The 19847-nt window shown below is 47.1% G+C and overlaps 1 protein-coding gene across 2 annotated transcripts in view; it reads left to right on the top strand.

Moving 5' to 3' along the window:
- The first annotated feature begins 5504 nt into the window (after window positions 1-5504).
- Window positions 5505-19847, top strand: part of ABL1 (ABL proto-oncogene 1, non-receptor tyrosine kinase) — a 317567-nt gene continuing 303224 nt past the window's right edge. For both annotated transcript variants that reach the window (XM_085613961.1, XM_085613960.1), the window contains exons 1-2: window positions 5505-5695; window positions 6287-7224. In XM_085613961.1, coding sequence (XP_085470087.1) covers window positions 7089-7224 — 136 coding nt within the window. In that variant the 5' untranslated portion in view covers window positions 5505-5695; window positions 6287-7088. The remainder of the gene's footprint in view (window positions 5696-6286; window positions 7225-19847) is intronic.

The following is a 19847-nucleotide window of genomic DNA, read 5'->3' as shown; positions in this document are numbered from 1 at the left end:
CAGCATATACAAGAGGTTTCGAACGGTCTTTGACACACAAGAAGCAAAAAGATTACCCCCACATAGGGACTACGATTGTGTCATAGAGCTAGAAGCTGGAGCCAGTATCCCCTGTAGCCGGATTTACGCCCTTACTGAAGCGGAAACCACGTATCTCCGGACATACCTTGACGACATGCTTTCCACTGGTTTCATACGTCCGTCGACCTCGCCTGCCTCCTCTCCGATCTTTTTCATCCCGAAGAAGGAAGGCGGCTTAAGGGCCTGCATTGACTACAGGGCGATCAACAAAATCACCATAAAGAACAGGTATCCCCTGCCTTTAATCCCTGTTCTTTTAGACCAACTGAAGACGGCGAAGGTGTTTACCAAACTGGACCTCCGGGGAGCCTATCATCTGGTGCGGGTACGACGCGGCGATGAGTGGAAGACGGCCTTCCGGACCAAATTCGGCTTATTCGAATACACGGTCATGCCCTTTGGCCTGTGTAACGCTCCCGCCGCGTTCCAATATTTCATGGACGAGGTACTGAGGGGCCTCCTAGACGTATCATGCATCGTGTACATCGATGATATCTTGGTGTACTCAGCCTCCCTGGAAGAACATGTGAAGCACGTGACGGCGGTGCTGGAGCGCCTACACGCTTACGCACTGTACGCCAAACTAGAGAAGTGCTTATTCCACGTTTCGGAAGTAGAATTTTTGGGTTACATCATAGGTCCCGACGGATTGGTTATGGACAATAAGAAAACGCAGGCTATCACCCAGTGGGAATCACCTACCAACGTGAAATCCCTACAAAGCTTCTTGGGCTTCGCGAATTTCTATCGCCGTTTTATAAAGAACTTTTCCGGGATTATCCAACCATTAACACTTCTCCTGAGGAAAGGAGCCTCCTTCGACTGGACCACTGCTGCGGAAAGAGCCTTTCAGGCCTTAAAGAACTGTTTTATGACAGCCCCTGTGCCGCGCCATCCGGACGCCACTCGTCCGTTTGTGGTAGAAACCGACGCCTCCCAATATGCATTGGGTGGCATTCTGTCACAAAGACACCCGGACACGGGACAGTTACATCCCGTTGCATTCTTTTCCAAGAAATTGACTCCCTGTGAAGTGAACTACAGCATCATGGATAAAGAGCTTCTGGCCATAAAAAGAGGGTGCGAAGAGTGGCGACATCATTTACTCGGCGCCAGACACACCGTAGAGATCTATACGGATCATCGGAATCTCTTATTCCTCAAAACCGCCAGAGCTCTGACCCCGAGACAACTACGTTGGTCGTTGTTTTTCTCCGATTACGACTTCGTAATCAAATATCGTCCGGGGCCTCAAAACGGAAAGGCCGATGCGCTATCCCGGCCCCAACAACCTGTCCTTCCGAGCCCTGTACCCGTGGAGGACACCCCCTTGATTCTAGGATCTGCATCATTTCCTGATGAATTAACGGCAGCTGCCACTACCCTCGACTTCATAGAAGAAGTGCGAAACCAAACCTCAGAGACAGAGGAAGGAGATTGGATAGCCAAAGACCCTCTACACCGGTCCTCCAGGCAGCGTCTGCTGTTCCAGGATAAACGCTTGTATCTACCGACCTCTTCCCTACAACAACAAGCCTTGAGATGGATTCACGATTCCACCTTAGGTGGACACTTGGGAGTAATGAAAACCACTACAGCCATGAAGCGCCATTTCTGGTGGCCTACATTAAACCCGGATACAGCTGCCTACGTCGCAGGATGTGCCATTTGCACGCAAGGGAAGTCACAGCACAAACGACCATGTGGACTGCTCCGCCCTATTCCCATCCCTCCAGCACCGTGGCACACTCTGTCGATGGATTTTATAGTGGAAATGCCCTCTAGTAAAGGAATGACTACCATCCTGGTGGTCATCGATCACTTGACGAAAATGGGCCATTTTATCGCCATGGAGAAACTCCCGTCCGCAGCGGGCCTAGCCCAGCAATTTCTACAGCATGTCGTAAGGAGTCATGGAATCCCAGCGGTTCTCATTACGGACAGAGGCACGCAGTTCACGTCTCGGTTTTGGAAGGCCTTGTGTCAGGTCATGAAGGTGGATGCACGTCTCTCCACCAGTTACCACCCTCAAACAGATGGCAAGACGGAAAGACTAAACCAGACGTTAGAGCAATATCTCCGATGCTTTACATTGCTCTATGAAGAAGAATGGAGTACGCTCCTATGGATGGCTGAATTCGCCTACAATAATGCTGAACACTCATCTCTGGGATGCTCCCCCTTCTTCTGTTTAACTGGATTCCATCCCAACATGTTGCCCTTTGAGTGGCCTGCACAAACCAAACACCCTTCGATCCAAGAACACCACGCGCACCTGAAAAAGGTATTACAAGCAGCAAAGAAACAACTGGAAACAGCTCAAGACAAAGACAAACGCTACGCAGACAAAAGAAGAACGCCTGAACCTGCCTACAAGATAGGAGATAAAGTGTGGTTAGACACAAGACATCTACGCTTAAAAGGGAACACGCGCCTGAAACCCAAATACGTGGGCCCATACCCCATTGTCAAAGTGGTGAACTCTGTAGCTATGAAATTGTCTCTCCCACCCACGTGGCACATTCACCCAGTGTTTCACGTCTCTCTGCTGCGGCCCTGTCTCCCTCGCACTAGACTCCCCCCAAACCCTCAGCCACTTCTGGTAGATAGTGGGGACGAGTACGAGGTTAAAGGGATACTGGATTCTAGATACATCAGGGGCAGGCTACACTACTTAGTTGATTGGAAGGGGTATGGTCCCGAGGAAAGGTCCTGGGAACCTCTGGCCAATTTGCATTGCCCTGACCTGCTTCGCCGCTTCCACGCGGCTCATCCTACGAAACCCAAGGGTCCGTCGAGACGCCGGCCCTAGTAGGGGGGTTCTGTCAGGAACTACGAGTACGCTGCCGTTCACCGCAGCGGGGAAGTGGTGCGAGTCGTTAGGGAGGTGGTGGGTATGAAAACTACAATACCCATCACCCCTAGCGGAAGCGCGACGCACTTCCTGAGGCGGTTCAAAAGCCTCGAACACGGAAGACTCGGGGCTTGTCAATCAAGTCCCTTCCTGCGTACCGCGGTGTAACGGACCGCGCTAGAACTATTCCGAAGAATGCCCTGCTGAAGGAGCTGTGGCCCGGCTCCCACCTACGAATCCCGACCAACCACCTTTTCACGCTCGTAAGAGCCTCGCCGACCCTCGAGAAAGCGTGAGTCCTGTTTGGGTTTTGCACAGCCTCTGGAATACCCGGCACCCTTCTGCCCCTGCCCTCTAAGCGCCTGGAGACCTGGCTAGTGTCTCTCCGCTTCGAGACTGCCGTTCACTGACCCTGATCTCACCCTTGCTTGGAGCCGACTGAAAGGCTCGGAGAGCTCTTGGACGACGCTACGGAAACCGCCGTGGAGGCCATCCTGCGCTTGGAGCTGACTGAAAGGCTCGGAGAGCGTTCGTTCCTCATCTCCGTGGCCTGCGGTGTCGTGAGTACTTTGTGCTGAGTGTGACTACTTGCGCTACCTGGGAACTACTTGTGTGAGTGTTGTGGGGAGGTCACCCTGTTCTGTTACTTTTATCTGTCCTTGCTGGGTGGGCAAAGGGTCCGGTGGCTCATCCTTGTTCCTTCTCTCTCACAGGAGTGGGGTTCCGGAGTGCAGGTCCCGTCCCAAGTCACCGCAGCCCTTCCCCTGTTTTCCCCCTTCCCCGGGGGTGGTGTTGCCTCTGGAGGGGTTATAGCATCCTCTTGGGTAATACTGTTCTCGGGGAGAGAGGGCTCTAGCGTCGTGGATCGCCCCTGCTGTATCCGGCTTCTAAGGTTAGTGAGACCGAGTGCCCGCTGACATCAGCCTGGTGCTTACTCTCTTTCCAAAATATTGATATCCTTGCTAGGGCTTATCCTTTTTGCAGGGGGCCCCTTTTGTTTTCCATACATAGTAACTCACTTGTGACTGTGCCATATAAGTGCTTCCCAGTGATTGCAGCCAGGCTGAGATAGAAAGTGTTTTTGCCCGGGCTGGGTAGGGGGCCACGGAGCTGCAGTTACAGTGTGGTGATAAGGGTCTGAAGCGCCGGCCTGGGCAGACCTGCTGGTGGTTTTCTTGGATTTGTACCTCCTGCCCACAGAGAAGCTTTTCATTTCTGCACTGGTTGCTTTCCCCCTCCCCCCCGCTTGCAGATTCACTTTTACTCCCTTGTGTGACCCGGCTGGCCTTTAGTTGGACCCCATTAATGGGTGGAGACTAATGCTACTCATCTAGTAAAAATGCAGCCCAGCTTGCGGCCTGTAGCGTGCACCGTCGAGCGCAGTCAGTGAGCAGGCAGAGCTGTAGTTAACAGGCTCAGCAGCCAGTGTCGCGACGGAACTGAATTAAAAATATCATCCTAGAGGAATGATAAATACCTGTAAATGAGTGACAGTCACTCAGAGCGAGTCACGGCATGTATATGCCAGCCGTGGCGACTTCTTTGGCAGCGGTCCGGTGCAGAGACTAGTGCGGCTGGCATGAGAGCCAACTGCAGCACAGCCACGCGGTCCGTCTGGTCAGCCGGGTGAGGTCCAAACTTGCGCGGCATGCCACGTCACTTTGAGGCTGCAAAGAATGAATCGGCGCAGTACAACACTAACGGAGCACAAACTCCACTCCAGTCATCGAGTCCGAACCCAGCCCGTGGCGCGGCTTCTCCGACTTCATTTCCTTTCAGGACGGACGTGAGGTCACGGCGCCACTGTGTCTGAGAGCTGTAACGCAGCAACAACTCTGCTGGGCAGGCCGCCCCGTCCCCGGGGTCTCCAGGCAGCAGCCGCAGGTAGATTATGTTACATTGTAGCACTGCAGAGCACAGCACTGACTCAGAGCAGCTGAGCATGATCTGGTTATACTAGTCTGAGACCACAGGGCACAAAGCCTGGTGTCAGAGGCATCGTTTCAGCGCTGTCACCAGAGTGCCCCGGTCAGTGGCCAAATGCGTGACAATGCATTTCAATGCAGTGATGCGGGAACACCACACTGAAATGCGTTCGCATCACGCCTGATGCGTGATACTTGACAAGACCTATACAAAACCTTGCACACAGGCTGGCGGCGGCAAATACACCACCATGCCTGGCATTGCCAGCCAGACACTTAGCCACGTCTCGATAAAGCGCTGCGAACCCCCTCCCCTTGAGGTGGGAAGCGCTAAATGTTCTCTTGGGTTCGTTTGGGGTTTGTTTCGTAAGGCCGTTGGGCCTTTTCCTGTGGCCAACTTTCTTGACCATCGGCTGACGGCTGTCCGCGAGTCGAGCTACTTGCATCTACGAAAACGCATGCGCACACAGACTATTACGATTGGTAGACTTTTTGGAGTCAGGCAACAATTCGGCAAGATCTTTCCCAGTGTGACTTCTCCGAAAGCTAAGATGGCCGCGGCGGACATATTTCCTCTGCGCATGCGCTCAGTATTTTTCAGACCCTGTCGAAGGTTTAGTACGTCACCGCGCCCTGTAGTCTTTTCCCAATCCAAGATGGCGGTGGGGTTGAGTCCAAGGCGGTTTGAGCCCGGCGCCCGGCATTGAAGCAGGAAGCCCGGGGAGTGATGTAACAGGAGCCAAAGGCGCGGTGGGTGGCACCGGGAAGAAGGGCAGCACCGGGCCCCGCCAGCGGGAGCGAGGCCGCGCGGAGCCTGGGTCTCCTCCCAGCCAAGGTGGGCAAGGCTCCTGTAGCCTTCCTACACACTGGTCCTCAGGGTGCCCACACCCCGCTGCCCATAGACTCTCTCCCCCTACCTCTCTGCCCACCTTCCAGCGCCCCCTGATGAATAGTTAGGCTCCTCCCTGGCTCTGCTGTCTTCCTCCCCTGGACATACCTAGCCCGTGTTCCCTCCCACCCCGTCTAAATAACAACAGATCAGAGGCTGCCCCAGCCCTTTAGTTCCCACACTGCCCTCCAGCCGCTCCCACGGACCAGGACCCGGGTCCTTGCTCCCAGAGACTGTGTTTAACTTTCATCCGTTCCCTTCTGAGCCTCACCTTGTCGCCCCTGCCCGGCACTTTACCTCAGAGCCTGGCCTGAGCAGGTCCTATTTGAAGCCTTGTGCTTCAGGGCCCCAGTTCCAGAGGCCCCCCTTTAATTGTCACAACCTGTTTTGTACAACCAACAACTCCTTCCCAGAGGATTTACCCATGCCCCCCCCTTACCATTTGTCTGCAGAAACTGACTGCACCTCCCGTGTAAAGTCTGCTCCCTCACAAACCCTTAATACTTCCCACTTTCTGACTTCCTCTTCTTTTTCCAGACTATGGCCTTACTCAACCTGTCTCACTGCATAAATCAGTCCATTTGGGTATTTTCACCTACTCCTGAGCCGCACCTACACTATTGGAGCTTTAACTGGACTTCCGGAATAAAGCCCCTCCTTCCATGGTGATGTGCGTGAAGCAAGAACACAGAGGCTCATGTCCAGTGCCACAGCGAATCCATTGACATCCACAGGATCATCGTTGCCTTGGGCACAAGCCCCTCATGATTTCCAGGAACTGAACCTTGCAACCCATTCTAGCGATTAAGGGCAACCAGGAGGCCCAGGGCACATCTTGGAGTGATAGCCTGCCTGTAAATAACCAAAGGAAGACCAGGGGATCGCAGAATTGCCATTTTACGGTGCTATCAGACAACCGCAACTATATGTTGACTCTAATACTGGAAAACTTGAAACCTTCTTAGCAAACAGTAAAATACTTGCAAAAACAGATTTCCTTTCTGAACTGGTGTATTTTAACCTATTCTTTTAATGAACTGACAGGTAAAAATTCCTCTTGACTATGAAGCCTCTAATTGGTGCAAGTTGATCATGACTGTTGTTTCCCATCACCTCAGATGCCAAATGCCACCTATGGCTGATATAGAACCATGTTTGAGCGCCCCAATTCCCTGAAAGTGTTACTCTGATCGATTGAACTAAAGGGTGTTTTTATTGATAGCATCTGAAAGCTGTGAACAGACGCCAGAAGTCATCCCTGCATGTCCAGTCAGAAGTATCTTGCCACCCTTTCTGTAGCCCACCCTGCTCCCCGCACGGGGTGGCTCCGCCTAACTTTATGGGGCAGCAGCCTGGCAAAGTGCTTGGGGACCAAAGGAGGCCAAGCATGCCAGCCTTGAACTTTATGAAAGGCACCCTGAAGAAAGACCCTATGCGGCATGGTGGCCCATGCCTGAATATTTTTGTGGAACATGGTAAGTTTTCTTTGTTTTACTATCATTTTAGTTTACCATCAATCTTTTGAAATCAGTGTTCTCTAATGAGGCCATTGCTTCCAGAAATATGATAGTCTTTAATTTTCAGCAGCTGCCAGAGCTCTGCCAAACGAGCATGTTATCAAACTCTGTTTGAGACAGACGTTCAGGGTACATTAGTGTATTCAAAGTAAAAGCCTCACTGGAATGTTTTCTGCTTCGCTTGTGCAAGTTCACTTAATTATATTTGTACGATATTTGAGTTAATGCTACAGTTTTCATGTTGACAGGCTGCTTTTTAGCTGTGGCATAGACATAGATTTAGCTGTTTTTCCAGCCTTATGCAACATAAAAAAATACACTTGCGTACATAGTGGGGCTTTGGCACAGCCTTCTTTATCTCCATGGCTATCCAGCTGTCATTCCCAGTTCTACTCATCCCACAAAAGCACGCAGCTTGGGTCAAGGCTCTTTTGCACTGTTGAGCGATAGCATTTTATTGGCTCACGAGCACATCTGCCTAAAAAGAAGTGCATTTCAGTACCAGGGCTGGTTGGTCAATACTTTATTTGCCATTGCTTTCTTCTTTTCCATCCTTATCCTTGTTTTTACTACGTAGTCATCCTTTTGTTTTTAAACTGTGTCTTGGGGTGCCAGTAATTCAAAGTCCAAGGTACCTTTTCTTTGCACCAATAAAAATATTTTCTTGTGATGTGAACTACCAAAATAACATTTTAAGGAATTTTAAAACCCTTTCTCCATCAAGACTACTTCAAATCAGCGGTTCAGGCCCTAGTCATTCCCAGATTAGACTATGGAGGTGCTACCCTCTGTGGTCTTTCTCGATCCAAGGTGGCTCCCCTTTGGGCCTCTCTCAATGCTGCAGCTAGGCTCATCGTAGGATCAAAAAGATACAGTCTCATCTACCCGGATGTTAAAGCCCTAAACTGGCTCCCATATGAGACCAGGATACAGTTAAAAATTGCCTGCATAACCCTCAAAGCACTACATTGCAACATCCCGAGATACTTGACACGCAAGTAGAATTATCTGGTGGATGCAGATCATCGAGAAGCTACAACACCTTGCTACTAAAATCACAAACAATCCATAAAAAGAAAACTAGCAACAGAGCCTTATCTGACAGTGCCCTGAGAATTTGGAATTTCCTACCACCTGAAATCAGACTGATTCCCTCAACTGCTTCTTTCAAAAAGGAAGTGAAGCTTCTACTTATGAACAAATACCTGCCTAAGGTCAAACAATTTAACTCAAGCTCTACACTCATGAGGATCATCACTAGACTGTCCTACCACATCTATTTCCTCGTCGACTTGTATTAGTCATTACCTCTACATTTTGTGAACTTACACAGTTGATACTGCTCTTGATTGTTGTTTACTTTCCTGTCTTTTTTTCCCCTGTTTTTTCTGATAATTTGTAAAGTTCTCCATACCGCCACATGTCATATTCGCTGTTTATAAAATCTTATAAATAAACTAAAAATAGTTTCTATGCCTGTTCCAAGTACAACTAGGTGCTAGGAAACATCTGTACTGCTCTTTTAAAATTATATGCAATGGTTAATTTATTTTTCGGTTTTCCTTGCAAGTATACATCTATCACTGTAAAAGTCGAAGTGTCTTTTCTTTTTACATTTTTTTATGGCATACACTTGCAATAAAAACACAAATATAATCACCACACCAGCTTGCCAAGATAAACCTATTGGCTTTTTCAATGCTCATTAAGGATGGTATTGCAAGGAAGGTACTGTTTTTGCTCCAACTTCTCCCTAATTGAAACTACATCGAGAAACCCAACTCTTAACCCACAGTTACTTGACAGCTGGCAGGTAGGACTGTCATGTGCAATCCAAACATACATACATGTATTTGTGAACTCTTGATCAAGGGCTGTGCTGGTGACTATAGTGGATTCTAATGAGTGATTGGCCAGTGAAGTGCCACATGTGTTGTTGCCCTTGTCAGGTACCTCACAGAGTCACTCGATGCCAATTTGTGTCTTTCCAGATCCCACTAGGATCTACAACAGATGTAATACCACGGAAATACAAAACTCTAACAGCACTCTGCGAATAGGTATCGCTTCAGCCAAGAACAATCTTTTAGAGTTTTCCAGATATGCAAATGTGGCTGTCATAAATAGGAAACCACTCTCAAAATGTATGAAACTGTATGACCTAAATCTATATCTAAAGAATATGTCGGCTAATGTGAATGGCTTGTCATCGGACAGTTTGACACACATTTCATTGTTCACCTGTCAAACGGATTTTGCCCAAACGGTCAACATGAGAGTTTTATCTTTGTTTTATTTAATATATTGAAATATTTGTAGATACTAACTCAGTGTGTGCCAAGTGTCACGCTTCATTTTCAAAGCTGGACAGTGGTAAGAAACTCAGTGTGACAATATATGGACATTTAGTTTAAACATGGGAGTGAACAGAGGTCACATCATCTGGCCGTGATACCTAATCTTTCTTTAATATTTATATTTGTAATTTATGTTCATGATTTATCAGCCATGAGAGGTCGCTCTCTGTGCCAAAGGAGGCCACTTGCTAAGGCTATAACGCCCAACGAAACTGTACCATTCAGGAATAGTGATAGGGAACAGGATGAGACTTTGCACACTGTGCAAGGCCTCAAATAGAGATTTGTGATCGTGTTGGTTAAATCATCAAGCGAGATTAGAGAAGACTCCGGGGAAATCTGTTAAAGATGCTCAAACTGCTCTGGAGATGTGGATGTAACACATAGTTTTCAGGCAGGTTTACATAAAGTCAAGGGGCAGGCCTATCCTCACAGAGGTGTGCGCACGGAACAAGAAGCTGGAGGTGAAACTTAATGGGTGCTTTGAAATCATTTGCATGTTTATTTTTCTCAAATGCTGGTATTGGAATGGAATCTCTAAGCCACAGTGGTGGGTGAAATTAATATCAAAATTAACAAGCAGAAATGTCTGGGTTTAATGTGCCAATACCTATAGCGAAGTGCATAAAAGGCAGACAAGTGAAATATGGACTCTATAGACAGATCCCTTACCTTTGATACGGTCTTGTTTTGTGACTGTCAAATAAAAGTTGTATGGGAAAGGGGGAAGGAGTTCGCTACAGTCCTTCTTTAATTGCTATGTTTAACAAGCATTTACAATGCAATGGTCTCGGCATTGTTAAAGTTAGAGCTATTGGCATTGCTCATGACATTATTTTAGTTTATGTTTTTGTTTTTAAAACGTTTAAAGAAACGTCATTGGTATTTACAATGTTAATAGCTTTGGATCAACACTAGGGTAGATGGCTTGGGGATGCTTGCTGGGTCGTGAGAGAGATATTGGGGAATGCAAGGAAAAGGCAGAATGGAAAAAGAAAGGAAAGAGGTGGAAGGGTATGGCGGGGTTTTATTATTGTAATGGTCCCAAGTCTGGAGTTTAAGGGAGGGGGAATTACAGGAATGTAATGTATTAGTGAGGTTTCGTTGATGATGTTTACTGCAATGTTATGAAGTCAGGTAGTCATAGGCTCCAATAACCAAGTAGGCAGGCGGTTTCAGTATTTAGCAGAAGGATCTTTCCAGTTAAGAGAATATAAACGCGTTGCCACGGTAAAACTGGAAGACAGGTTGTAGCACTAAAGTGACAGTAGTTTGGTATTTGGGGGAGGAGGGGGGGGGAGGGAGACACGGTAATGGCATATTCACCCGGGGAGGGAAGGCTCAAGGAAGGGAAAGAGTAAGTTTGTGGCTTTGGAGCAAAATTGGGGGGGTTTCACATGGGGGGATTGCAGGAGTGTGAGGGAGTCTAGGGAATGAAAGGAAAAGGCTGCAATGGAAGATAAGAGAAAGAGGTAGAAGCATATGGCGGGGTTTTGCAATTGCAATGTTCATAAATTGGGATTAAGGAAGCGGGAAATGACAGGAGTTTAATGTATAAGTGAGATTTGGTGGATAATGTTTTCTGTAATGTTATGATGTCATACTACAAACAGATCTTAATCAAGTGCCTTCTTTTGCTAGCAAAGATTGGTGACATATGGGTTCTTGTCAGCACGTCCAGTAACATCTGATAATTCTTCTATAACATAAGTGACGTCCACATTCCATTACCAACGGGCATACTTTTGATGATGCAAACGTCTGCCAATGGCTTTGTAACTTTAAGCAGACCAGACAAGGTCGATGCAATACAAAACTTCAACCTAACCACATCCAGCATACACACTACGTACGGTTTCAAGGCAACATCATCGACGCATTCACACATGTCTAGGGAGTGCAGTTATATACATAATTCATGCATAGTTTGGACGAGATGAATAATTATAGCCAGGCGGGCAACTAGAGCCAAATTTCGGGGGGGGCTGAAAAAGATTTCGGGGGGGGCTAAGTCTTCCGGCCATAGGCAGAGTGGCTGTAAGAAGGGGCGAAAACACAACAAAAGCCTCATTAACGAGTAAATGGTCTTTTAAAGACCCGTGAAGTACTCTGGTGCGGCTGCAATTAGACGGACGCCAGCCCGCGAGGCTGTCTCAGCCGGGCTGTCACACACGACGGGGGGGGCTGAAGCCCGGTGAGCCCAATGGGTGTTGCGCGCCTGATTATAGCGTATTTAAAATACCTTTAGGGAACTTTGCAATACAGACAAGTCTGCATATTGAAGCCTGGTGAGATCAAGACATTTGTCAGCGTTCCCCGTGCACATTACACACTACGAGCTAAAGTAAGATTGTCCCGTTGTTCTTCGGACACAACTGGTGAAAAGGGTTTTCACGCACGCTCTGCCCTTGTGACCGCAACACTAAAGACGGCTGGCAGCATCGGATCTTCCTGTGAAATAAAACTATATTTACAAACCCAGCCGCGAGGAGACCGTCGAAGAACAGCGAAGGGAGCGACGAAGAGAAACTGAAGAGGGACCCAGGTGAGAGGGAACCGTAAAGTGTCTGTGGCATTCGGGGTGCCATTTTAACACCAGCTGCACACGGGTGTGTGTTCGGATGTTGGCGCTATGCTGCTGGTGGTAATTGAATCATGCACTTTAGGCCCAGACTTATGCTTCTGAGGAATGTCTGCAGTGAGACTGCACGGGGGTCTCGACGCCCTGCACCCCGGATTACTACTGTTACTATCGGCCGGGCACGCAGTGTGAGCTACGCGGCATGTCTGCAGACACCTCAGCAAAAGAGGTCATAGGAAAGGAACACGAGGGAGGAATACAACGAGGCCTGGGAAAGTCACGGGCGCCACTGAAACGGCTAGCCAACAAATGTCGGGTGTCTTCTAAAAAACCAAAAATGTAGGATAAATTATAAGTCAAACATTTTACCGGAAATAAACCCATATACTGTTGTGATCAAATGTTGTCTCCAAGAGCGTGTCACTGCTCGAAACCTTATAATACCCAGTGAATACACGGAGACTAACAGAAAGTCAAGCTTGTACAGTCAGATACACTCAGAGACAGACACCAGCACAACAACACGGCGCCGAACGGATAGATCGTCACGGGCAGACGACAGTAAAAAAATGGCGGATCGAAGCTTCGAAACTTTTTCGGATTGGGGGCGTGTTCCTGCTGTTCTAAAAGGGCGTGGCTAAAAAGTGGAAAGAACAGCAAGGAACACGCCCCCGAATCTGAAAAAGACGGAGCCTATTTGGAGGGACGGCTCTCTCCTCCAATGGCTGGCCTCCGTTTAGGAAGCCAGCCAATGGAGGAGAAGCAAAAAGAGAGGCGGGCTAAATAGCCACTCTAGAAAACATTAAATCTTCCGACTTCCGGTTCTGCCTTCGGCAGACCGGTAGTCCTCGACCTAAAAAAGGAAAGTCCATAATGAAAGCTCTATTGCTACCTGACCACCTTTTGACATTGAAACTAAAAGTGGACCATATGGAAAGGGAGCCTTCGGTATAGTCTTGTCTTTTGTTTCCCTTCAGCATAAGAAATATACCTGGACCCGGCGGCACTCGTTGGCAGTGTGAGGCAAAAGACCATGTGAAGGATGGAGGATCAGGAGAGAAATTGAACAGGGTCAGGGGCAAATGGGTGAGAAAGCACAGAGGAGAAAGAAGGGTGGGACCAGTGCTTTAAATGGGAAAAAATAAGTGCAGGTACTCATTAAAATGAGCTAGAGGTGTGGCAAGTGGGCGGGGCTAGGGGAGGGGCTGAGGGCAAGACATGATGATACATAATGACTTGTATACCGGTTGCAGCACATATTAAAACAGAGAAATGTTTCTATGTACAATATGAGGATGATATGTTAACATTTCTTTATATATATATATATATATATATATATATATATACAAGAAATACAGCAGATTTTTTTACTTTACACACATTTGTGTTAAAATGCCATTTCTATGCCCCGATTTCAGAAATGAACAAATATTTGTTATTTGTAATCTGAAAAAGGGTCAATCTTATCTTTACCTATCACCTCACTTTTTTACATTCCTCCCTCCCCCTTCCTTCTATGTTCATCCTGTTTTTCCCCCAACCAGACTCATTACTAGTTGTCCTGGGAGCTCATTCCTGGAGTGCTGCAGCGTTCCCTGCTATTCATTGCTACTTGGGCAGGGCTAACTTCACACCTATGGATCTGTTGCTGTTATGTAAATGCAGCCATTAGTGTTGGAGGGGCACACAAAGGGAAGCAGCTCCTGTGCTGAAAAAACAAACATGAAAAGAAAACTGGCTTTGGGGAAGGTGTAGGATTGTGCTGCACTGCCACTGGCTTTAGTAAGGCCAGTGCAGTACCCTAAATGGGACTGACTGGATTACTGACCACAGCCCCAGCCCTGGACATGTCACACACCTGACCGAGAGGGGGCTGGGGGTGGAGGGAGGAGGGGAAGGGGTTAAAGCACTTTAACCTGGATGGTCGTTGCGCGCCAAATTAACAGTGCAGGGTTTGCCAAGACTCTGTCCTGTTAATCAAAGCGTGATGCAAGCCCTCTCAAACCCCTGCTCTGTGAGGAAATTCATAGGGGCGCCTCTGGACTTTACCAGCATCCCTGCAAAAGTCTACTTCAGAGGCTCAGCGAGATCCGTCAGCAGAGCGGCATCTGTCTTCCGTTGGAGGAGATACCGAACCCGAGCCTGCTGTGCCATCAGTCAGGGTACCGGTACTCTCCCTGACTAAAGAAAAGTGCCGGTACGGACGGCTCGAAAATTTGGAAGTACCGGTGAGTACCGGCCCATTTAAAGCACTGGGTGGGACACTAGAGCGGATGACGAGCAGGGCAGTCAGGAGCGCACAGGGAGAGAGAGGGGAGGAAGGATGGTGGGGGGGGGGCGTGGAGCGATAATCACCAAAACAAGGAACAAAGCGAGACACACTAGCAGAAGAAAGCAGGAGTAAATTGAGATGGATTCACTGGAAATGTGGTCCCTCATGCAATCCAATGCAGCGCTGCATTGGCTCTGAAAGGCACATTCTAGATGGAGACATACTCCTGTGGACTGGCTGTCTGGAAGAGGCTGCTGAAGGAGCAACTGATTCCCAAATTGTGGGTCACAAGCCGATTTTTGGTGAGTCGCGAAGGTTCAAGCCATAAATAAAGATGCATTTAAATGCTCTATTTATCTTGTCACATTTCTCGTGCTTTTTATTTTTTTAACACTGGGATTGGTGTTCACAAACCCCTCTCCCTTTTCAGTCCGAGAAAGTAAAGTGAATTATGTGACAATCTTGCTGGTGTACAGGGGGAGTGAAAGGAAAGGCTGTAGTATACCATTTTTTGTAACACACTCAGAAAAATGTAAATACCAGTAAATGAACTGTACACATTCAGCAGTTAAGAATGCAAAAATGAAGACTTTTATTGTAATGCTGAAGTGTGATGAAACCAGCAATTATTTTTTTTTTTTTTAATAGGATCAAAATAAAACCATACACTTTACTTGGTGATGCGCGATTGATATCTATTCAATGAAACCCGATTTCCCAACATCATCATTTGTGTTCAATATAGTTTTAGTAGTAAAACTTGTCTGTGTGACTTTAGTAGCCATTTCAATCGAAAATGTGCTTTCTCTAAATGACAGTGCACTTCCACACCTTGGTTAAGTTACATTTAAACATCGTCTCTCTTATTTCCTTTAAAGCTAGATGGGTTGCAGACGTTCGTCATTTTAAAAATTGGGCCGTGGTTTGGGCAGCTGTATAGAGTGTGAACTAAAGCCCCTTCTAAGTATATTGTAATCGAATATCTGTTTGACAGCTGTGTTGTTAGCCACATCTAAAAAGGTCTTGGCCAGCCCCAATGCTAATTGACTAATTGTACCTTTTTCCTAATGTAAAGCACTCTGATAGCCTACAATTGACTCATGCTCTTACACCGGGGGTTTGACATCACCATTATTAAAAAATGTTGACCAGATTTAATTTTTGATAATACTGCGCTGATAGAGACCCACATCACTTTATCAAATGCCTTTTCCTCTACTAAAGCACTGGTGAGTCAGCCCGTTTATATTGTTAAATTATGTGATGCGTAGCCTTGCATTGCTGCTAGAATCTCTACTCTTAACAAAGCCTGTCTGACCCGGCTGCATGGTGAATTATCACTTTTTCTAGGCAGTTAGCTGACAACTTGGCGTAGAACTCACGTAAAATTGGGTGACAGGTCTCTGGTAACAAGGTGCCTTTGTCTTCTGTATGTATAACAACAATAATGGCTTCCACCGAAGGGCCTTTATGTTAGTGACTGGGGAAATCATGACACGGGACAGTGATTGTTACCTTCTAGCACGATCTATATAAGGAAGCTGAAAAGCCGTCGGGACCTAGTGCTTTTCCTTCAGGGAGAGAATGGATAATCTTAAAACTCTCCACTAGCTCAGTTTGTTCCTCCAGTAGGGCCACCACTTCTGGCTATCCCAGCAAATCTGTATGATCTAAATAAGCGTCACAACTGTGCAAATGAATATCCGAGTATAGACAGTGTAGCAATGAAGGTCTGTTAGCCGAGTGTAGTTTAAGATTAATTGTTTAGTCTTAGTTGCAGGTTGGTAAATCCATAGAGAGCAGCCCCACCAGGAGCCGCCTGCCTGCTGCTCAGCCCATACTCCTACTGCCGCACCTCACATCACAGGCACCCACACATTCCATTCATCACCACCACTCCAACATTCCACGTAGCACATTCACACTGGTTGTGGCCAAAGCAACAGGGGATAAGCATGAATGCATATACAGGGTATTACATATATCCTCCCCCTTTATAAAACACAAAAAATGGAAAAAAGCATTGAGAAGAAGAAACATGACAAGAGCAATGACATCAGAATACATAAAAGGAGGATGGAATAACGAACACAGTAACCTGAAGAACCATAATAAAGCATTGGGAAAATAAAGAAGATGCATAGATAAATATAGATAATAGATAAATATCGCGGGGATCAGGGTGGGGGGGGGTGACTTTTTTTTTTTTTTAAACTTACCTTACCGGGTCCTGCGCCGCCTCCGCTCCTGGCCAGGTCCTGTTTCCTGGAACAGAAACCATGCATCTCCCCTGAGCCTGTAGGGAGGCCATTTTCTCTGAGTAGGCTGCATGCAGCCCACATAGAGAAAATGTTGAGGGCGCATGACTGGTTTGGTCTGCCCCAGAGGGCCAACCAAACAGACGGGGGCCCACAACAGTGGGCAAGCCACTCCGACCTGCCCGCCCCCAACCAGGCATACCCTGCGTTCTGCTGTCTCACAGCACGAGAAGCAGAAACCTAAAATGGTATTTAAAATACCATTTTATGTTTGTGCTTCTCACACTCCGAGAAAGCAGTGGGGTGACGCTCCTCTGCCCTAATGGAGTAGCCGCCCCTGCTAGCAACCCCTCCAGACATACCTCTAGAAAGGGTGACTTCCACCCCTATAACCATCCCTCCTGTAAGGGTCCGTAGCATGCTTTGGGTGACTTCCACCCATATAACCATCCCTCCTGTGAGGGCCCGTAGCATGCAATGTAGCTATGGGTGACTTCCACCCATGCAATGTAGCAGTGGGTGACTTCCACCCATTCAGCCATCCCTCATGTAAGGGTCAGGTGCATGCACTGTAGCTATGGATGACTTCCACCATATAACCATACCTCACGTAAAGGCATGTACCATGCAATATAGCTATGGGTGACTTCCACCCAATCAGTCAGTCCTCATGTAATGGCGCGTAGGCTAAAATGTGAAAATGTAGCAGTACTACATGACATCCCAATTAGTGGCAACACCAATGTAAAAGAAACTTGCACTGTAACTAGATCAACATAGTGGGAGCACAACAAAGATCCCTGCGAAACTTGCGCAACAGTAGGGATTCCAACCTACACGGGAACAGAGCACTCATGAGGTCAATGCACAACTGAGCCTACTGATAAGGAAAACAATAAATTAAGAATAAGGCGCCATATAGAAATAGTATGTAATGTGCTCATTACATGTAGTGAGTGAGCATAGCATTGAGCAGCTATATGGGTTTAAACGACCGCAAGAAAAAAAAATCATACATAAAATGTAACAGCATGTACTGAAACCCAACAATACTGCAATCCAGCAATGTAAGAAGCAACATAACAAATGAGAAACCTAAAATATGAAGGCTGCAAATATGAAAAGAACAGATTGTGGAAAGGATCTTGGAGAAGAAACAAATAGATCTTAAACTTGGAAAAGAAAGCAAGTGTAGAAATGATAAACAACATCATGGCAGCGAACCAGGAGTACAGGATCAAGTCACAGGTGAACAACATGACACTCATAACTGCAAGTAAAATCGCACACAAACAAGTTGCCTCACGTAGCACCAACTGTAGCATTTGGCATTTACAGGTTGCTGCTCCTCCGTGCAGTTTGACAAAAAACCAATGTAGTAACTTGCCAGACCGCGAACCAACCATGGCACAATGTAAGCCAGTTCTATGGCCCACATGTTGCACCATCAGCAAAAATGTGGACTCGGCAGTTGCCACAACGAAATTCCACCGAGAAGTGGCAGCACAGTAAACCTCGTTGGACAGCACAATACTCAGCGAGGATGAGAAATACTGGGGTTCTGTCGTTTTGAGCTTCCCACCTGTCTGTGCTCCCTCCTCGCATGTGCGAATGCTTTCATCGTAAGCATGTGCTCTATTGAATATGTGAACCAGTGTTCATACGAAGCTCCTTGGCATTATGTTGCAGCAAACAAAGATGGTGCAAGTACATACGAACAGCGCCGGGAGGCTCCAGGTGCGTATGTGCACCAAACATCCTTGGAAGCAGCGCGCAGTCGGGAACTAACAGTGAGGCCCGCAGCTTGTCACACGTGAGAAGACGCGTGCTTTGTGTGGAGACACGTGCACCCACTGCAGCTGCACCACATGCTTGCAATTCAAACTAGGCGCTCCAAGGTAACGGTTTTCCAAAGTTCATATGAGGACAGAGAAAGACCAATGTACCCAAGTCAATTACCGGTATTTGACCACGTGCGGTCCTGGCTCTGCGTTTCCCTGATAACATTGTATGAAGCATGACTGCTTTTTCAAAGCACCTGTATTGATGACTGTACAGACTGCCAAAGAGCTGAGTTGCTTAAATCACAGATTACTTGTAAACACTGCCAAATTCTGGCAAACTCTGTCTGTATTTTCCATACAAATGATGAAAACACCCAAAATACATCACGTTACTTGGAATGATCAGCTGTTAACATAGTAACAAATCCAAACTTGTAAGAACCTGAAGCACGCCCATGCTGTGGGGCCTTCCGATCGACAGGACACTCGCGGGGCTGCCAGCATTCCAATGATTGTTTCAGGCTCCTTAATTTTCCTTACGTAGTTTCTTGAGAGTAGTTCCTTGAATAGTTACTTCACACTGCTTGACACACAGTTTCTGTAGATCCTGCTCCAAATCATCGCCAAAAATGTAGTAATGAAAGACAAGTGGCTGAGGTGTAGTTGGTAGATTTATTGAGTCTTAGTTGCAGGTTGGTAAATCCATAGAGAGCAGCCCCACCAGGAGCAGCCTGCCTGCTGCTGAGCCCATACTCCTACTGCCGCACCTCACAGGCACCCAAACAGTCCATTCGTCATCACCACTCCAACATTCCACGCAGCACATTCACAATGGGTGAGCAGCTGAGGCCAAAGCAACAGGGGATTAGCATAAATACATATACAGGATATTACAAACCGGCATAGACGTTTTAGAATTTTGAGGCACTTTGAGCATCTTCCATATAAAACTTGTGTTTGTCTTTGATATCTGTAATTTAAATTGAATTGTGAATGTGGTATCGGCGTCCCAGCCTTAGGTTGCTCAGGGATGTGTTGCTTTTGTTTCTTTTCTTGTGTTTAGTCATTGTAGCTACTGATCAAAGCCTGATCGAATCCTTCCCAGGTTACTATAATATGGTCGTATTCTGCAGCAGTGGACAGTTGGAGGTGTGCCACTGGCTCATGACCAGTGCTTAAGCAGTACATGGGGAAGCTTGTATATTATAGTCTTTTTCGACCTTTGCACACTCTTGTGTACATTACTCTGTTTCCACAGACCGTAATGCCACCTGTGTATGCTTTCAACAGTGGCAAACTTAGAGCAGATGATTTTAGATACAACTG

The sequence above is a fragment of the Triturus cristatus genome, chromosome 1_2 (assembly GCF_964204655.1).
Source record: "Triturus cristatus chromosome 1_2, aTriCri1.1, whole genome shotgun sequence".
NCBI classification, from domain to species: domain Eukaryota; kingdom Metazoa; phylum Chordata; class Amphibia; order Caudata; family Salamandridae; genus Triturus; species Triturus cristatus.
Note: the sequence above shows the minus strand (reverse complement) of the source record. Positions and strands in the feature narration are given on the sequence as shown.